We start from the raw sequence: 19,442 nt of genomic DNA, 5'->3' as shown, positions 1-19,442 counted from the left end.
CGGAGATTCACTTTCGTTTTGCTCCGGCATCGCTCGGGGGAAGGGTGTCTCTCCACGCCACGATCCACCCATCCAACCAGCCCGACCAGCAACGATAACAACAGGCGCACAACCCGCCGATCGGATCGCACGATGGTGGTCCAGATGGTGGGGACGCTCATATGCTTCTGCTGCTCACTTTCTACTGATGACGCTAGCTAGCGGCACCCAAAAAAAACCGATCCAGGATCACTGAAGTCTACGAGCGAGCGAATCGAGCGCCGCGCTCTGCACAACTCGTTGGTCATCGAAGGCGAACGAAGCGAACCGCGAATTGGCAAACACCGCATATAGTTGTTGTTGTGTCGTTGTGTTGCACGGGTTTTACCCCACGAACACGCGTTTAAAGATCTTTATTGAAAAACAAAATGCTTCTTCGTTTACTTTTTGGTACTAGTTCATAATTCCCACATCCGTACGGTACGGATGCAGCTAAGCCTATGGTTTCTTGTGACTAGAAAACGAAAATAAATTAACAACAGCTCGAACGGGGCTTGGAATGGTCCACGGGGTACCGTCAGATCCGGCGTGCAACGTCCTTCGGTGGGCAGAGACACTCGTTGGCCAGCTTCTCGTGTAACCACGGTAGATAGTTGACGACGCGGGTGTAGATACCGGGCAGATTGGGTCGAGCGCAGCCCCGTCCCCACGAAACCACGCCAATCACCTCCATGCTACCGAACTGACCCATCTTGTGCATCGGCCCTCCGCTATCTCCCTGGCAGGCATCCTTTTGCCCATCATGGTAACCAGCACAAAACATGGAGGACGAGATCTTCTTGCTACCGTAGCCGGCCTCTAGGCATTGCTGCTGCGACCAGATCGGTACCTCGACGGATCGAAGAGTCTTCGAGGGTGGTCGCTTCTCCTCCACCCGGCCCCAACCAGCTACCACACCGAGCGTACCGGTGAAATCCATTACACCTGAAAGATAGAGAGAACGCGATCAGCGATCGTCAACGAACATGCGCACACACACACACAGCGTTGACCGGCATCACTTACTGCCATCCGGGAGACAGGCCGGCTGAATGGTGGGCCCATAGCGCAATGGTTTGTCCAGCTCTAGCAGCGCGATGTCATTGTTGAACGTGAAGATGTCGAACTGCTCGTGATCGATGATGCGCTTCACGCGCCGCAGCTCCGTGTAGTCCTTGGCGATATTGTGACCACCGAGGTAGACCTACCGAATAGGATCGAATCGTCAATATTCAAGCCAATCGGTCTCTCTCTCTCCTCTGTTAGCCATCCTGATTGCAATACGAACCCTGATTTCGCTCGCCTCGAACGAGTTGACGCAATGGGCGGCGGTGACGAGGAAGTTGCGAGACACGACGGATGCACCACAGTACAGCTTGCCCTGCCGGAACAGACCAGCGAGCCAGGGGAACTGATGGGCTTCCGTCTCAGAGCCACCAACGATTCGGTTGGTGCGCCCACCAACACCACAAACTGGAACAAAAAAGGGGATCGTGAAGAAGAATGCTGATCAATTTCTTTTATAAGAAAAATGGAAAAGGATATTCAGATGCTTCACTATCGTTGACATATTGGAACAATAAACTTATTGTTAATATTATTGATTAGGCAGAGGCCAACCCCGAGATTCTTAAGTAAGAAATAAAGAATGAGTGAGTGCAGTGAAGACTTAAAAACATTAATTTGCGAATGTAATTATGCATTTAACTGAATTTGCAGATCGTATTATGAATCAATTATCTGAGGTTTGGATGAACTATTTGACAATCAACTATTTAACATCTGCAAAGTGTCTTTCGTGTGTAATAATGTGAGCATCCTGCTTAGTACGAAAAGCCGTAGGAGATGAGAGCGTATAATAACATAATAGAATCTCAACTCAAGTAACTCAATAAGCAAAAACCATTTGCTTACCCTTAATATTTTTCTCAGCGAAAGTGTTTTCTTCCACACTACATGTCTTTCACCCAAATGCGCTATACATAAATCATCACTCGCCCCCGTCTGTGAGTAAATGTAAAATCTCCTTGCTCGACGTTCGTGTAAAAAAAAATCATCACTCCTTAAAACCAGCTTCAACTGTCTTCGATCGCTACGATAGCCCTACACGCATCGTGAGGAGGTCGCCTCAGGACGTATTATCAATGTTCACGGTTATGCAGCGCCTTCAACCCGCTCACCGGTACACGATATGTACGCGTCCGTTGTCGCGATGTCGTCTGATTGCGTCCCCACAACAGCGATGCACGATCCATCTTCGCGGGGAACTCATCTGTCTGTAAAAGCACGTGGCACACCCAGCAATGACGGACGATCGGTCGGCCCATCGGTGTCTTGGTATGTTGGTGTGCAACGACACGATCACTCCTTGGCACGCCTTTTCGAACAGTCGCCCGTTGTCGTCGCGGAATCGTGTTGCGAAAAATTTGCAACAACCAAAGCTAGCCATGACCGCGGAGCAACCAGAGAAAACCGACACCTATACACCTGCAGGTAGTGCGCAGCGTACGGTAGCGCATACCACATTACGCACAGGCAGCAATGCATAAAACCAAACACACTCGACCCGAGCTACGACTACGACATCATACGCACATAACCTAATTCCGGTGGCCTCATTCGGGCCGTCTGGTTGCAGCGAACCACACTGATACACCCACCACCACCACCACCATGGAATGGGGGGAAAATTCCAATTTTCACCAATCGGCACCGTGCGCAAGGATCGAGCGCTTCGAGCAGGATTCGAGATCGAGCAAAAACCGAGGTTTTTCGTTCCAACAAAAGCGTGCAACCTGCTCCATGGTGACACCTGGGACTGGGACCCTTTCGCTTTCCTTCGGTTCCTTTTGCTGGCCAGGCGGTGGCGGCCAAGGGGAGTGGCGGTGTTTTTCGCACTTTTAAGATGCTGTACATTGCGTTGGCCACGTCTGTTATGCAATTAAGACAGGAGGCCACTGTTGTTGTTGTTGTTGTCGTTGCTCTTTGCCGTCTTTGCATTCATGCATTCACCGATCTCTCCACCGCCACCAATACATCTCCTTCATCAACAACCATCCGCCATCGGTGTGCACTGCGCGGGGTGTTGTGTGCCCCAATTGTGCCGTCGTTCTGCGTTGTTTACAAACTTTTTGCTTATCTCATTTCACCTTTCACTTTCGAGCCTGCACAATACGATTTCTCCGCACGCGGGGACCGGGGACCGGGTACACGCGCCCCGGGGAAGGGGAGACAGATGCACCTCACTAACTCACCACAGTCACAGGAATCGGCCGCCGTGCCATTGCGTGCCGCCGGTGCCGCTGGAAGCGGATCAACCATCAGCGTCAGCAGGAGTAACACCACGACCATCACCACAGAAGTGAAGCACCACGATCGATGCATGATCGAATCCAGTAGCTAGAACACGGAAAGGACACTCGAGAGCACACACACACACACACACACACAAACGGGAGCGGGAATCGATCGGGAATGCCAGTTAGGGATCCTTCAAGGATCAAAGTGCCGGGAGTTGTGCAGCTGGAGGTGGGCTGAGATGAGCAGTTAGAGCAGCTCCCTGGAACTCTCCCTGCTGCGCTGCAATGTTCTGTGACTCTGTGACTGATGGATGGTGGCGCAGGCTCTATATATATGTACGCGCGCGCACACACAACATCCGCGGTCGAGTGCGGAAGGTTCAGAAGGTTCCGCAGCAGAAGCTCAACCACCCTTACGAAGATGATGGTGACGATGATGGCGATGACGATGATGACGACGACGACGACGACGACGAGGCGGGTGATCGGGCGGTGCACGCGGGAACTACCTTGGACCGATGTGTCGCTGCTCTGCTGCTCTCGAGTGATCGCGACTTTGGTTGAATCGATGGGGTAGGGGGAGGGAGTGAGTGAGCCCCGCTTTGTTGTGCTGCTGCCTCTTCCTTGCGCCGAAACCACCGCCACCACCACCCGCTGCCAACGACGCCGTAGTCGTCGTCGACACCGAGTCTTCGGCTGTTCGGTTTCGGTCTCTTCCGTAGTGTAGTACACACGCACTTACATACGGGACCGACCCGGGAGGGATGCGCACCACACGCGCCAGTAGGCTGCGGTGGTGCGGGTTACGTAGCAACCGCTCTCGCACCAACACTACGCAGCGACCCGTTCGTTCGTTTCCTGCGACCACCGACTGCCAACAACCAAACCACCCCAAAAGCCTACTACCTGCGGTTGCACCTGCCCTCTCATGCGGGGCAGCAGCAGCGTGACAACCACTACCAGACCAGGCCAGCCCCGACCAGACCTGCCGAACTTGCCACCGGGACAACCGCCCAGCCGCCATTACGATGGACCATTCATTACCTCATCCAGCGCCGTACGAAAGTGAGAGTGCGCGCGCGCGCGCGCGATCGTGCCCACCGCCAGCCCGCCCGCCCCGGGGCGTTGTTGGGATGCCCTTGGCTCTACTAACACACATCGGTCTCCTCCTCCTGCTCCTCCTTCTCCTCGCCCGGCTGCATGCCTTGAGGCCGATAACACGGGCCGCACGAGCGGGCGTGAGCGAGAAAACGACTGGCGCACTGGCTGCTGGGTAGTGGTTGTGACATGTATATGTGGGAAGATTCGGTCGGTGCCGAACGCCGCCGGAGGAGGACGCACGCGGCCATGTTCGGCAGCGGGTTCGTCGTTTGTTTGTTTATTTTCCGACGACTTTTACTCTTCCAGTGCAGCGGGTGGTGGTGGGGAGTGCAACCCTCATTCCCCCCTCCTGCGTGGTGGGTAGCATGCAAATCACGTTGCAACGAGCGCAGCTGCAGCGGCCTCACTCGTGGCGAGGAGCGGGTGCTCTGTCGTCTAGTAGGAAAGGGGGACGGTGGTGCATCCTCATCATCATCATCATCATCATGATCAAACATGGCGGTACATCATATACCGAACCGGTGATCGGTCCCAGTCAAGATCATATCCTTGAGAAGGGGAAGAAAGGATGGCATCGTACGAGAGAAATTGCGATCGATCAATGCCATCAATTGTATTTGTGTGTTTTTTCTTTATAAAAATGATCAATTCCGCGATCGTTAGCAAAGTTCATCGGTTGTTATTGGTACGGTTTTTCCCCCAAAAACTAGAGCGTCTCAAGGCCAGACCAGGCGGAAGAGACACTCGACACTGCTGGCTTCCTTGAAATCAAGTTGATCGAAATCATTTTGGAAAATCCCTCACACAAACACGACCAGTGTGGATCCTTCTTTGCTTTGCGGGCAACAGCAACACGCCCGGAATGCGGGCTGGTTTTGGCTTCAATGTCGATCGGTACCTGGTGGTTGGTAGCATTTCGTAACGCTCCAACGACAGGAGGGTACGCGGCTTGCATCACATAGAAAGGCAGCATAAGAGAGAGAGACACTGCAGATCGGATCAGATCAATGGCGGAACCTTGTCTAGCAAACCTGACCCTGACCTATCTTCCATCGCATTTCCTTTCTACGAACGAGCGAACGGCGGGTCGCTGGAGAGGGGCTACCGCACGACCTGCCTGCCTGCCTGCCTGCCTGCTGGTGGTGCGACATCTTACGCAACCGTCGAGAATGGATTACCCAAAAGCGCGGTAGGGATGGTGGTTACACCATCTTCGGCCTTCCAGTGGGCCCCGGAGCCCTTAGCCCTTACCTTGTGGGTGTGTGTGTGTGTGTGTGTTGTTGCCTGTGCACTCGCAGTAGGCTAACGTAACCATCTGGAGAAGAGGATGTCGCAATGAGGCACCTCCCAAGCACACTACGATCTACTTGTGTACCGCGGAAAACTTCTGGTTCTTTCTTGCCATTCGGAGACGAGCATTTCAATGCTATCATATTGTCATAAAAGTTCAACTAGTATTTTATAAAAGTCTAATAATATAGCGGAAAACTTAATATTTTGTATTTGCGAGAGATTTGAGCATTTTGCTAATTTCGTTCTGATTTTGCCGATTTCTATTATTTTTCTTCTTTATATTTTTATATTCACATATAAAAACTACAAATTCGGTTACTACTACAATGCATCAGGTTGGATTGGGGAAAACACCCATAACAGTCTGCAATTAAATTGTTCTTTTGCATTTGGGGCAATTTCTAAACTGTTCTTTCGGATGATTCGACAAAGATGAATAAAAACGCAATTCGTAGGTTACAATTCATATAATTTATTAAATAAATAAAGCTTCTAGCAATATAGGTCACTCAATTTGTTTATCCACGCTAACGCTCAAGTATTAAACCCTTTCCCGTTTGCAACCCGGGACCATTTTCGTCAGCAACATAATTACCCTTATCACCTTCACACCCAAAGTGCATTTTTATCAAATCGTCGCCTTGCAACGAACCGTCCCCGTCACGACACGCTCGCCAAGAAGTCCTTCATCTTGGCTCTAATTGATTGCTTTTTAATTCTCGTTAGTTTGACAAAACCTGGCGAAAATGAGATTCTTGATGCCCTTGTCGCTCGGTACGCTGCTGCTAACACCGGGAATGACACCGCGATACGCACTGTGACAAGACAACCGCAACGCAACCGCATCGAGATGAGCCCGTATGTTGCGCGGGACATCGCTCGCATGCTAACAACCGGCCATGGTTGCGAGGGGGTGACGGCGAGGGCAGTAAGTGTAATGAGTCAAAACCACGCTGAACTTGAACAATGATTCGCAGCCACTAGCGCGGGCGCGCGCACATTAGGAAATGCAGATGACGGTGAAATTCAACTGGCTGTTAGCCGGGAGCCGGATAGGGGACCTTGAAACTGCGACCATATCTGGCTCACCGCGCGATCGCTGCCGAGTGGCATTGGCTGTGTACCCCGTGGGTGCGTCAGCTTCGGGAGGAGAATCGACGAGTGTTAACTTCTCGCGAAGTTCAAGGATCCCTCAACCCCTCCACGTGCTGCGGTGAGTGTAACGAAAAGCACGAAGATGCATGAGTCACGTGAGTCTCGTCCAACGGTGGAGCCATTAAGTAGTGCGTGTGTACGTGTGCAGTGTTGGGACGCCCCCATGGGCGTACAGACGGAAGCCGATGTAAGGTGACCGACGACACGGCATCACGGCGTGTGCTTCTAGGCCAGTAGAACTGGATCAGTGGAGCAGCACGCCGCAAGCATCATTAGCATACTTTCGTTCTTCTCACACACACGCACACACGTATCTCGAGACGAACTATTATCATCAGGCGGTCTTCAGACTAATCGGTCTCGATCGAGGCGTTTAGCTAGCGCCATTTTGTCACTTTTAATCCTGGTGGCAGCATTGCTTCGGATATTGCTTCAGTAGTGTGCCACCTTTCGGTGCCAGGAAACACCCTTCTTCACACAAAACCACCAAACCAAAACCAGCCATCGAACCAAAGAAGGACCTTCACCGATAAAGCCACCTTCCGTGAGGTGGATGCTCACTGCCAAAGCCAAAACTTGCGGTTCAAGATCACTCGATCAGTCAACTCGTCAGTAAACACACACACACACACAACACCGCTCAGCTCGCTCGCCCCTGACGCACCGATGCCTTTCGGGGCACCATATCTTATCAAGCAACAACCACCAAAGCCAAATGATGATGATTTCTGCAAACAAAAGCACCCACATTGCAAACCAAACAATGTGCGCCCGTTGCGGCAGATCGCTGAACCCCTCTGTCTGTGTCCGTTTCCGATACAATATCTCGCACCTACTGCTACTGTCAATAGGTCGGGACACGTCGGGCAAGGTGGCAACTGGTTCGAGGCGGATGACAGCGCCCGAAGGAGAAGAAGGTGACGATGCCAATAAGCCATCGACATCGAAAGTCCTCCGGCTAGAGCTTTCACCTCTTTTCGGGCTTCGGACCCAAACCGGAAGGGAATGTCATTTGCAATCCGAACCGATCCGAACGTCACGTTCCTCGTGCGTTCCACCTCGTAGCGTCCAGCGTCCTCGAACCGGAGGATGATGCCCGATGACGCATACACACACTCTCTCTCTCTCTCTCTCTCTCTCTCTTTCTCTCTTCCTCTCTCTCTCCCTCTCTCTCACCAGCAGCACGGTGGGTCAGTGGCACAGACAAGCGTCGCGCGTGTTAAAGTTGATCCACGAAATGAAGCGATTGACTCGGGCGTAAATACCGGGGAATCCGGGCTGGGCGCAACCGAAACCCCACGAGACGACACCCGCGATCACGTACCGGTTCGCATCGGGATCGTACACGTGCAGTGGTCCACCGCTATCGCCCTGACAGGAATCCTTTTGGCCATCTTTATAGCCGGCGCAAATCTGAAAAAAAAAACAAACAAACAAAACAAATAACAAAATCAAAACGAAAACGACGAGAGCGGATCAAAATCAGAACAACAATCCTCCGACCAACAACCAGACCAGACACCGATGCTTACCATGCGATCGTTGATCTGGAAGCGGAAGTACTGCGTCTGATTGTGGCACTCCTCGTTCGCCAGGATCGGCACGTGGACCTCCTGCAGCTGCATCGGGAACGAACCATCACCCCGCTTTCCCCACCCCGTCACGATACCCTGCGCGAAGGAGAGAGAGAGAGAAAGAGAGAGAGAAGAAAAGAAGGAATAAAGAACCTTTCGGTGGTTTTTGCGCTCGTCAGCATGCGCAGTGAAAGTCTTTGGCTGCGACAGATGATGACCTCTTTCCCGGCGTAGCTATCGCCTTCCGGTGGCAGACAGATGGGCGTGATGGTGTCGCCGAGCGGGACCGGTTCGCTCAGCTTCAGCAGCGCCACATCGTTCGTGATGAAGACGAGCACGTTGACGAACCAGTTGGTCATGATGTAGGACACCTTCCGCTCGAACGAGTCCTCCTTCGGGACGAGCCGATCGTGCATCAGGAACTTCACCCGGAACCGCGATCGATCGCTACCGAACACGCAGTGCGCGGCCGTCAGGACGTAGCGATCGTTGATCAGCGTACCACCGCAGATGAACCGATTGCTGTAGTACAGGGCCACCATCCACGGGTACTGACCGATCCCGGCCTCCTCTCCACCGACGATCTTCGAGTTGTTCCCGTTCGTCCCGCAAGCTGTGGAAGGTGGCATCAAGTTCCATAATTTCTCCGTTAATCCTTCGAACTGACGCCATTGATCGGTCATTGAATCTACTTACAACAGGATGGACAATTGCGCGGTGCGGCCCGGTACGCAAACACACTGAAGATCGGCATACCGAACATGGTGGTGATCCACGTCCAGGCACCACTATTCAGCAGCGGTGCCTTCCCGACAAACCCATCCGGATCGATCAGCAAACTATCGTTCCACGCCATCTTGCCGGGCCAGGTTAACCCGCCGCTTCCGTCCGGAACAACGGCACTCCAGCAGACCCACCAGCCGCAACTCACTAGTACCACCGTAAGAACCGATCGGCACACTGTTGGGGATCGAATCGCGGGATAGAACCGCGCCATTTGTGCCACGAACACGATATGACGCACAACTGAACGATATCCTCGACGATCGGATACTGCCCGGTACCGGTGGCACCATCCTCAAACCGTTTGCTGCCGCTGGGTGCACTTTCTCTTCGCTTGTCCATCTCTAGTGGACTCGTCTTCACGCTTTTAACATTACCTCTTTTCGGCATTCGATGTTCGTCGTCACCGGAGTCGTCGTCGTCGTCGTCGTCGTCGTCGTCCGTCGGTTTCCCCAATCGGTGCTGATGACGTTTGTGTACGTTTGGTTCGGCCACTGCGCACTAACGCATGGCCATTACTAGTTTTGCTACACTTTCTACAATTGCTACTTGAGGGTGATGATCAGGTCGCCTTTCGAAACTGCCACCGCCGACCGGGACGACTCGTACCCAAGTTTATCCATGGCATTAGCGTACCCTGCCAGGGCCTGGAATCAGGTTATGGTAATCAGATCACACAAGTCCAGATCCAATGCACTAGACATTGGATTAACCGCTCGGTCTAGGAAGGGCTGACTTATTACTGTGGGGATAAGATCATTTGCATCTTTATGGCATTCGGAAGTTGAAACGCTTCACTTTCTAGAAGCGACCGGTGAGCAGGTGAGTGAAAGTAGTCCAGTATGAAAAGGAAAAGTGAAGACGAATCACCGTACTGCCTCCTAGGGGAGACACTACTTCTGTTAGGTGGTTCTTATCATTTACGATTTGTCAAAGATCATTCCGATTACGGGAGAATCAATCGAGTCAGATCATCCCTCATGTTTACGGCTGCGAACCATTGTGCCGTAGACTAGATACCGATGGGAAAACACGGTACTAAATTGCCGAACGCGTCACTGACCAGTGACACGCGATCGCACACAGTGCACAACAAATGTCGTACAGTGTTCCCCCCCAAGGTATTTGAAGTACTCCCCGGTAATGGTAATTGAAACTCATCGAGTCAGTCGAGCAGATACTTTGTGCACTAAATGTATTTCACTTCTCGTCATTTTCCACTTCTATTCATGCGAGCCACAGGAACTCATTACACGCGCTACTATTGCCACCATTCATCGCGCAGGTCATCATCATCAGCATCATCATCAGCATCATCGTTCGGTTGGCTGTTGGTAACTATAAGCCTGGGCGGTTATCTAGTCGGCCTGGGCGGTTACCAGGGCCGCGAATAGCTTTACCTTGCCGTTCGCTCGCAGCTGCATGCATCACGGGTGTTTGCCTTGATCCAGGAAAGGTAGCGCGACACCCGCGTGTAGACGCCAGGGTAGTTGGGCCGCGCGCATCCCTCGCCCCACGAAACGATTCCGACGAGTTCGCGGATATTGCTATCGCCGACGTGCAGGGGTCCACCGCTATCACCCTGCAATCGAAACTCTCTTGTAGCTCCCTTAACATTCACTTTCGTTCTCCTTCAGTACAACCCCTCACCTGACAGGCATCGTGTCCTCCGTCTGCGTAGCCAGCGCAAAGCTGAAACGAAAGCGACGAGAGCGGACAAAATCAGAACAACAATCCTCCGGCCAACAACCAGACCAGACCAGACACCGATGCGATGGCCAGGTTAGATGCTTACCATGTTGTCCGTGATCCTCGACGACCGGTAGTTGGTCTTGCGGCACTGGGCATTACTGATGATTGGTACCACGACCTTCTGCAGTCCGTGCGCGAGGCTCCCATTGCCTAGCTTACCCCAACCGATGACGGTTCCGTTCTGGCTGGCATAACCCCGCCCGGCCGTCGGCAAGCAGGCCGGAATGAAGCTACTGCCGGCTTCGACCGGTTGCTGGAGCTTCACCAGCGCGATATCGTTGTTGAAGGTATCGAGATTGAAGCGCTCGTGACCCTGCAACCAAGCGACCGCCCTGGTTACCATCTCGGCCTGCTCGACATCGTACAGCTTGGCTTGCAGCTGGATCGGTATGAAGCTCAGCACGCAGTGAGCCGCCGTAAGGATGTAGCGATCGTTGATCAGTGAGCCGCCACAGTAGAACGTCCCTCGGTACAGCAGCATCGCCATCCAGGGGAACTCCTTCACATCGGCCGCATCACCACCGACAATCCGGGAGCTCGTCTTTCCCCTGCCACAAGCTGTAACCACATTGCGCCGGCGAGTAGGTGCGGTTGGGTTCTCTCATTAGTTCGGGTTTAGGATGTTCCACCGGCCATACTCACTGCAGCTCGAGCATTCACGCGTCGGTGAGGGTTTGCCGAAAGCACCGATCATGGTATCGGACGAAGCAGAACCGGCAGACGGTCGATAATACAGCACGGTGGACAGCCACGCCAGCAAAGGATTTTTCGCTCGAAACCGGTTCGGAGCGGCAAACGCGGTGGGCAGCATCACCGGCGTCACGTAGATGTCGTAATTGATGCGATTCTCATCGACCGTTATCTGTTCCTGCTGCTGTTTGTTGGCGGTGGTGGTAGTGGTGATGGTGGTTGACAAAGTTTTTCGAGAGGAATTAGAATCTGTCCTCTACCACTCTAGCACTCAGCACGTTCTACTCACCTCGGCTAACACTCGTTGGCTAACCGTGGATAGCAGTAGCGATGCCAGCAGCACCATCACAACGTTCTGCATTTTGTTATCACAATAACTTCGGAAATATCGGGATATCGACACACACAGGCTACCACACCAGGAACGATTAGTATCACTCGCACTAGGCGCTAACAGCAGCACCATCACAATAATTACTTCCGCATCCTCACACGAGGCCACTACACTATCGCTCTCCGTGGTGGATCGTTTTCGACTGCCGGCCCGTGTACAGCACCGTACAGCAGCAGCCATCGCCCGATTGATCCAGAGTGTCCAGAGTGAGCCACCACCCGAAACCCACCGCAAACGTAACCGCGAGAATGCCCATCGGCGTGTGTAACAATGTCCAACAAAACGCCGCCGTGTCCGCAAAGCCAGCGGGGACACTCGTAAAAGTGAGATTGAAATGAAAAATGTGCTGACAAAAACAATTAAAGAAAGCTTTTAGGATACGACCTCTGCTCCTACCGCTGCCTACCATTGTACACACAACAGTAGGTGACACAGCAGTATCAGTAGCCGCAACAGCAGCAGCAGCAGCAGCAGCAGCAGCAACAGCAACAGCAGCCGCGGACCAACGATCGGAAGCGAACAATAGGTTGCTCCGGATTCGAGTGAAAGCGTCCCGGAGCACGCAGGAGATCATAAGAGGGAGGGGTTATGAAAGTGTCACCTACGACACGGATAGATGCGCGTGCGCGTGCCACCGCTCGTATGCGCCTTCGATACAATTGCGGGCGCCGAACACCTTCCTTCCGGTTTGGCATTTTGCGGATATCGGTTGAATTGCGCAGAGCACTTATGGCCACGATCATGGCAAAGGTGTCTCCGTTAATCAAGCAACCGTTTTGTGTACTATCCTCGGGGATATGCTCGATGGAATGGAACCGTGATAGGACAGTGTGTAGTAGTGTGATGTGATGCGGCTCGGAGTGATACTTTCCGTTTTCAAAATTCGACATACATAACAAAGTGACTGTTTGACACGTTCATTAACGAGCAGCTCACGAGACAGCTCAACAGCATTGATCAAATACTGTTTGAGAAATTGAAATGATTTTTTTGAATGAGTATCGTGCAGCGGTATCGAATGGTAAACTTTATTATCCACAGCTAAGCGTTTGATTGAAGTGATATTTCCGATATTTCCGATACTTTGATAAGGATTCGGTTCGGAACACACCACTTAAGTCACTAATTTTACTTGATATGCCTACAGTACATTTAGTCTGCAGGGTTGAGTAAAGGTAGCTTAAAGAGCATTTAACTATATCGATATAGCTGACGATACCTACGATACGGGAAAAGCATAACTATGCTTTCAAATTTTATAATAGAACTTTTCTATTCGATGGAAGAACATCCGATTCGCATCTCGCCTTGAACGAACAGTGTTTCTTTATAAGCGAGATAATACAATGCTGATATGCCGCTAAAATTCTGTCTGCATAACGAAACTTTGGAAATGTTATTCTTACGAATAAAGTTGTGTAAATTGAAGAAATGAAAGTGCGGTTACATTGCTGACACCTTGACTTTGTTTCAAACCATTGTTTTTCATTTGCTAAACCATACACCAAACTGTTGTTGTTACATAAATGTTGTTTAATTAAGAATTCTTAGAGATCTATCCAAAGGAAGGAGCGCAGATCCAAAAAGCTGCTAGTATAAAAAGGATCAGAACGAAGCATGCTGACCACGTTTTGCTGCGAGTTTTTATACGTCGATTGCGAAACCAGGCCGACCACTGGCCGCGCCTAGCAAGCAGGCTTCATACAACGGTTATGAGAGGCAGATTATAATGATATGCGCAACCTAGCGGTACCCTTTTCACGCTGGCCCCAAACCGGTCCAGCATGAGAAGAATGACTTCATCTTACCGGCGTATCGTTGTCTTTGTTACTCTCTCAGGATCGATTGATAAGAGACGGACAGTGGACAGTTGACGATCGGAACAGCAGCGCCCACAAGTGGAACCTGAAGAGTGCAGAAGTAGTGACAAGTTCAAGACCGTGATCGACCACCACGGCAATGTCCGAGCTACCGTAGCCAATCATTCGGCTCACTGCCGGATACCGAGACAAAGGGACTTTCCAATCCGTTTGAGTGACATGCGGAACGCCTTTTGGAACCTTTCCGTTCCAGCATTAGCAACAGTTCGCCATCGCCATCGTTTGCCACTGTTTTACGCATCATTAAGATCCCTGTGGTGGGGCCCGGCGCTGTTGTGGCCGCCGCAAATGGCGAGTGAATCGAGATGGGCGCTGGTCAGCTGTGGTGAACATCATCCATCGATGATCAGTTGCTTCTCATCGGGCGCCGTGACTAGAGCGACGCGGTTGTGGAAGTGGTTCGCGATCCACCGTCTCGAGATCGAACGATTGACCGATGGACAAATCTAGTAAAGTCGTGGCACAGTGTTCAGCATAATATCCAGGTGTTGCGGAGCGGTTTTTTTGGGCATTTTCGTGCCAACGGAATTCGGTCTTCAGGTCGCGTGCTGTCGCGGTAGCCGAGTCCCGTAGATGGAAAGCGACTCGTCGGAGCTTAGTTAATATGCGTCGTCCTATCCGGGTCCCTGCTACCATCACCAGTTAGTGAGAGCTCGTGCTTGGAGCAGCCAGCAGCACTACACACGGTCAGTGGCGTTCATATCGGTGCAACCGGATCAACCGGAGCAGGCGTAAAAGAAAGTTACCGGGTTCACCTGGTTGTGCGTGTATCGTTCGTGGCCACCTCAGCGCTCAGTGACGGGATTCGTTTGTTCGCAGTTCGCAGAAGATGGCAGACCAAATTGCGTCGAAGCACATAAACAACGGTCATCGACGGTTCCTGCTCGCGGGTTTGTTGCTGATCGTGTGCTTGCTCAGTGATACCGTCAGTGGTCATGTAAGTTGAAGTTCAATGGCAAAGATGAAGACGAGCGAGAAGCACACTGCTATGCTACGGCTCCCCAGGATGCTTCAACCCCCTCCACCCATCTACCGTCCCACTTCCCTCCCTGGTGTCTTAGTATGCAGCTGTGTGTGTATGTGTGTACGAGTGACTGACTTTCGATAGATGTAGGTATTTGTACGGGACGGGAATCTTTGGAAGGAGCGCAAATAACAGCAAAAGAACTTCTCGCGTGCTCCTCGGGAGAGTTCAACAAACTTGAACCAGTCCAAACCGGTGACGGCAGTGGACCGGTATAGCCGAATGCTGCTCAAATTTACCTGCCAACAGGTTTTTCGAGCAAGAACGTCGGATACACCAGAAACGTTGAATATAAGTTGCTTGCACGATACACGGTTTTGAATGTGCCATGTTAAGCTGCAACCGGTGGGTCACCAAATTCTTCTATAGTTTTCGGGAGATGATTAGAAAAAGCACGAGGGAAATTATTGAGGCCAACAGGTTTCTCTTTCGTAGTGTAAGATTCAGCAAGCTATGTAAAATTTCTTATAAGACTCAGAAATAGTTTACATGAAATCTATAAGCGATTTATAGCAGTTTCGATGTGTGCTTGTTACATATATGAGAATAGACCAACCGATAGAGAGGATAGCCGTATGTTTTGTACAAAGATGTTATTTTCAAAGGATATTTCATTAGAATAAATAATTTAATTTGATCAGTTATGACAATTGTTCGACAGCCTTATACCAGCGTTATAATGATAGGTAATGTCGCTAATGACAAGATTGGCCTTATTACAAGCTTAGAGACCTGTTTCAATTGGTTCATTTCATGGAATAATTAGATTTCATGTTGGCAATTTTAATGATTACATCCGCCTAAAACCGTATGTGTTATTCAAACGTTGTAATCTACCGGTATGTTTGAACAATTTGCAGCTCCCAATGAACTGTAAAGCTCAGTCAAAAATCAAATATCAAAATTACATTTCGTAAAATAAAAACAGCTTCACATATTCGTTCAATTGCATTTTGAAGTTATTCGGTATTTTATTTGCAAATTCATTTCTCACTTGTCATAGATCGTCACTAAGAGGCAAACAGTCGAGAGCATCGTACAGAAACCAACTGAAAAGAACAACCCATTCATCGAATGGCTTGCTGGACTGATTGGCTCCACGACTACACCACCACCGGAAGCACTAAGTCCACCGGAATCATGTCCAATGTGCAGTAAGTTTTATTAGTACCATGCTCAATGTAGTTACATACTAAACGGTGTTGCTTTCCAACCGCAGAATGTGGACGTACAAATCGGCTTACCAGGATCGTCGGTGGACAGGAGACACAGGTCAACCAGTACCCCTGGATGACGATGCTACAGTACGGGGGAACGTTCTATTGTGGCGGCTCGCTGATCAGTGACCGGCACGTGCTAACCGCCGCCCATTGCGTCCATGGTTTCAATCCGAAGAAGATTAGCGTGCTGCTGATGGAGCACGATCGGCTTTCGTCGTCGGAAACGATGACCAGATCCGCACGGGTACTTCGTGTGATCGAGCATAAGGGTTACAACTCGAATAACTACAACAGTGACATTGCCATCCTGCGGCTCGACACCGTCATGACGTTCGATGACAAACTACGCCCAGTTTGTCTGCCGACGCCAAAGAAACCATTCACCGGTTACGATGTAAGGAGAATCAGGATCTGTCATTAGAAACGTACTCATTCGAGTGTTCTCCGTGATTTTTGGGTCGTCTTCTCGATTACAGGGCATCGTGACGGGCTGGGGAGCTACGTCAGAGAATGGAGCCATCTCGACCAACCTGCAGGAGGTCTCGGTACCGATAATGTCGAATGCCGATTGTCGGAAAACTGGGTACGGAGCGTCACGCATCACCGACAACATGGTAAGCACTGTACTGGCCATCGCATCGGCAAGCAGATTGTTGTTCTGATTTTGTTTGTTGTTTTTTCAGCTTTGCGCCGGATATAAAGATGGCCAGAAGGATTCGTGCCAGGGCGATAGCGGTGGCCCGTTGCACATAATGAGCCAGGAAAGCATGGAGAATATCCACCAGATTGCGGGCATCGTTTCGTGGGGCGAAGGATGCGCCAAACCTAATTATCCCGGGGTCTATACGCGCGTCAACCGTTTTGGGACGTGGATCCGAAGTAACACCGTCGACGGATGCTACTGTGACGAGGAGTGATGCGATGGTGCGCTCTATGAGCTTAGAATAAAAGGATGTTCTTTTTAAAATAACTGAAACTGTTTCAATGTGTTCACGTCAGGGATCACGATGGCTTATGCTTCCGTCAGTGTCGGTTTGCGAAAGACTGTGAAATCGGTGTTCTACTGACATTTCAAATCGATTTTATTTCGAAGGTGAGCATACTATCTACTAGCGACGATAGTTACTGGACAGAGATCGTGTGAAATGATGCACACGCACAATTTTAAACATGTTGCAATCTCTTGTTGTTTATTGTGCTTTTCGAATATTTACTGTTTGAAACGAAAATTCTTTTCTTGTAAAGAACGCATATTTTAGCCACGCACATTGAACATTACTTTCCTTGTTTTCACTACAAAGCATCCGATTTAACTGCATTAAAACATCCCGAACGAAAGCATTAAACATCCCCTCAACATCGGGTCCTCAATTTTTTATTTCTTCTTCGATATCCAGGAACCACTCGTTGCGCTCCTCATTATTGGCAACACCATGTAAATTGCTGCCGGCGAACCAAATCCTTTGTGTCATTGACCTGTTATGCACACGCGCAAAACCCCCGCAAGTTGGAGTTGCCTGAAACCTGTTTCGAAATTGCTGTATCTTGTGCAGCGGTTTTGTCAGAATGTTTTCTTACGTTTGAAAGGAATGCATCAGGATCACTGCATCGCGGCCGTGAGCGGAAAGAGCATACGTTAGCGTATAACCGTCTTGCTAACGCTCCTTTCCTTTTTCGCATGTTAAACCCGCGATGAGTGACAGCTCTCGATGGCTGCGAATGATTTGGGGAAGAGCTTAAGAGCCTTCCATCATCTCATGACGTATGGATACAAAAAGCCATTGCCTGACCGCAATATGCCATCACTTTGGTGGCATTACTTGCGAGATGAGGTTGCTGTATTCTCGATCGACCGGTCTGCATCTGGTGAAAGCGGTTTTGCTATGCTGTAGCATTGGTTTCTCTAGCAGCCAGGAGGTAAGCGTGAGTGTGATTAGGACCGTTCCATCATTGTGCCTAGCCGTTGTGAGTGGGAGATAGAGGACGAGGAGGAGGAGGAGGTGTGTCCATGCCATTTCATGCAAGTTTCTCATTTAGTTCGCAGAGTCAACTGGGTTGCCCCAAGGAACCTCTATCGGCGAGCCGATCGATACAAAGCCTAGCGTTTTGTGGCTAGAAAACCATTCACGCCAGAACGTCAAGGCGTCGGATAGACCGGCGGTGCTACTTCCCGCTACCTTCCTTTATCATTTGTCGCAATATCAAAGCTCCCCGAGCAATGCGGTTTCTTTGGTTTCTTTGATTGCACCACCGGGTGGCAACGTGGCGCAGGATGAATCCGTACCAGGCGGCACCACAACGCGGTCACCGATACTGGGTTTACCTTGGTGGACGCTGGTACAACGCCCATTAACTGACCAATCGGTCAGCGGAAATGCAGGCCCCGTCAGCAACGGGGTCGCCGTGATTCAGCAAGGCTTCTCTCAGCTGGGCAGCTCAATCCAGAACGGTCTGAACGGTGCCTTTGGTGCCGGATTAAGCCAAACCAATCAGGGCGCCGTAGCATCGCTGGCCCCAAATATGCCACTCGTTTCGATCAACTTCGGTAATGTGTCCACCTTCTGTCCTGCGAACTGCAACATGGGTAAGTAGATTGGGTTAAACCGCATACCGTGCCATCTCCGGTTTCTAACAATGACCCCCCCTTCTAGCATGTGGCCGATTCCAGAAGAATTCCACTCGACAGGCGCGCATCGTCGGTGCTACCGACGTGAAACCGACGAACAAGTATCCCTGGGTAGCATTGATACAGTACTACGAGCAGAACACCGGAACCGGTACACTGATCAACGATCGCACGGTGCTTACCTCGGCTACCATCGTTTCCGGTATGGTGGTGTTCCGTCAGATTCGCGTCATTTTTGGTGCCTTCAATGCGAATGATACGGGCGAGGCGACGAGACGTTCGTTTCCGGTGGCAAAAGGACGCATTCATCCACAATACAGTGCGGACAGTCCGTTGCAGAACAATATCGGGCTGCTGCAGCTAGCGGTACCGGTACTGATCACCGACCAACTGATGCCGATCTGTATGCCCGAGTACGTCGAGTCGTATGGCCTCGACGCCTTAGGAGTGATTGCCGGTTGGGGTGCCCAGAAGCTGGGTGGACTGTCCTGGGGTACGCTCCAGGAAGCACCGATACCGCTACTTTCGTACGATGAGTGCCGACTCGCTTACTCGACCTCGACGAATAATAACCTTTGCGGTGGTGTGTTTGATCCGGCACCGAAGAATCGCCACAAAACGACATGCGATGTA

General features: G+C 50.9%; 3 protein-coding genes across 4 annotated transcripts; 1 reads left to right on the top strand and 2 right to left on the bottom strand.

Moving 5' to 3' along the window:
• Positions 1–344: 344 nt before the first annotated feature.
• LOC125948615 (trypsin 3A1-like) lies at positions 345–3,624 on the bottom strand. Its single transcript, XM_049674865.1, has 4 exons — positions 3,273–3,624; positions 1,307–1,491; positions 1,045–1,222; positions 345–963 (listed from the first exon to the last, which is right to left on the bottom strand). Exons 1-4 carry the CDS (start codon positions 3,400–3,402, stop codon positions 557–559), a joined length of 900 nt encoding a protein of 299 aa, XP_049530822.1. The 5' UTR covers positions 3,403–3,624; the 3' UTR covers positions 345–556.
• Positions 3,625–8,057: 4,433 nt separating this feature from the next.
• LOC125959208 (transmembrane protease serine 9-like) lies at positions 8,058–12,026 on the bottom strand. The gene is made up of 9 exons (XM_049692019.1): positions 11,955–12,026; positions 11,618–11,849; positions 11,019–11,533; positions 10,874–10,915; positions 10,624–10,805; positions 9,137–9,279; positions 8,659–9,053; positions 8,399–8,536; positions 8,058–8,279 (listed from the first exon to the last, which is right to left on the bottom strand). Exons 1-9 carry the CDS (start codon positions 12,024–12,026, stop codon positions 8,058–8,060), a joined length of 1,941 nt encoding a protein of 646 aa, XP_049547976.1.
• A 2,229-nt stretch (positions 12,027–14,255) lies between these two features.
• On the top strand, positions 14,256–17,127 carry LOC125948611 (trypsin-1-like). 2 transcript variants are annotated; one of them, XM_049674856.1, is made up of 6 exons: positions 14,256–14,625; positions 14,759–14,876; positions 15,967–16,117; positions 16,183–16,577; positions 16,660–16,797; positions 16,867–17,127. In XM_049674856.1, exons 2-6 carry the CDS (start codon positions 14,769–14,771, stop codon positions 17,098–17,100), a joined length of 1,026 nt encoding a protein of 341 aa, XP_049530813.1. In that variant the 5' UTR covers positions 14,256–14,625; positions 14,759–14,768; the 3' UTR covers positions 17,101–17,127. The 2 variants fall into 2 exon arrangements, with proteins under 2 accessions (XP_049530813.1, XP_049530812.1); XM_049674855.1 differs by having other exon boundaries at positions 14,256–14,876.
• The last annotated feature ends 2,315 nt before the right edge of the window (positions 17,128–19,442 follow it).

The sequence above is a fragment of the Anopheles darlingi genome, chromosome 2 (assembly GCF_943734745.1).
Source record: "Anopheles darlingi chromosome 2, idAnoDarlMG_H_01, whole genome shotgun sequence".
Classification (NCBI taxonomy): Eukaryota; Metazoa; Arthropoda; class Insecta; order Diptera; family Culicidae; genus Anopheles; species Anopheles darlingi.
The sequence above is the reverse complement of the archived record's forward strand: the minus strand, read 5'-3'. Positions and strand labels throughout refer to the sequence as shown.

Coding starts and splice junctions, on each gene's coding strand:
- LOC125948615 (XM_049674865.1), bottom strand. CDS start 3,402: ATGCATCGATCGTGGTGCTTCACTTCTGTGGTGATGGTCGTGGTGTTA. Junction 1,492..3,272: donor GGCCGATTCCTGTGACTGTG/GTGAGTTAGTGA, acceptor TTTTTGTTCCAG/TTTGTGGTGTTGGTGGGCGC. Junction 964..1,044: donor GGCCTGTCTCCCGGATGGCA/GTAAGTGATGCC, acceptor TCTATCTTTCAG/GTGTAATGGATTTCACCGGT.
- LOC125959208 (XM_049692019.1), bottom strand. CDS start 12,026: ATGCAGAACGTTGTGATGGTGCTGCTGGCATCGCTACTGCTATCCACG. Junction 11,850..11,954: donor GCCAACGAGTGTTAGCCGAG/GTGAGTAGAACG, acceptor GCCAACAAACAG/CAGCAGGAACAGATAACGGT. Junction 8,537..8,658: donor ATAGCTACGCCGGGAAAGAG/GTCATCATCTGT, acceptor TCCTTCGCGCAG/GGTATCGTGACGGGGTGGGG.
- LOC125948611 (XM_049674856.1), top strand. CDS start 14,769: ATGGCAGACCAAATTGCGTCGAAGCACATAAACAACGGTCATCGACGG. Junction 14,877..15,966: donor GTGATACCGTCAGTGGTCAT/GTAAGTTGAAGT, acceptor CACTTGTCATAG/ATCGTCACTAAGAGGCAAAC. Junction 16,798..16,866: donor CACGCATCACCGACAACATG/GTAAGCACTGTA, acceptor TTGTTTTTTCAG/CTTTGCGCCGGATATAAAGA.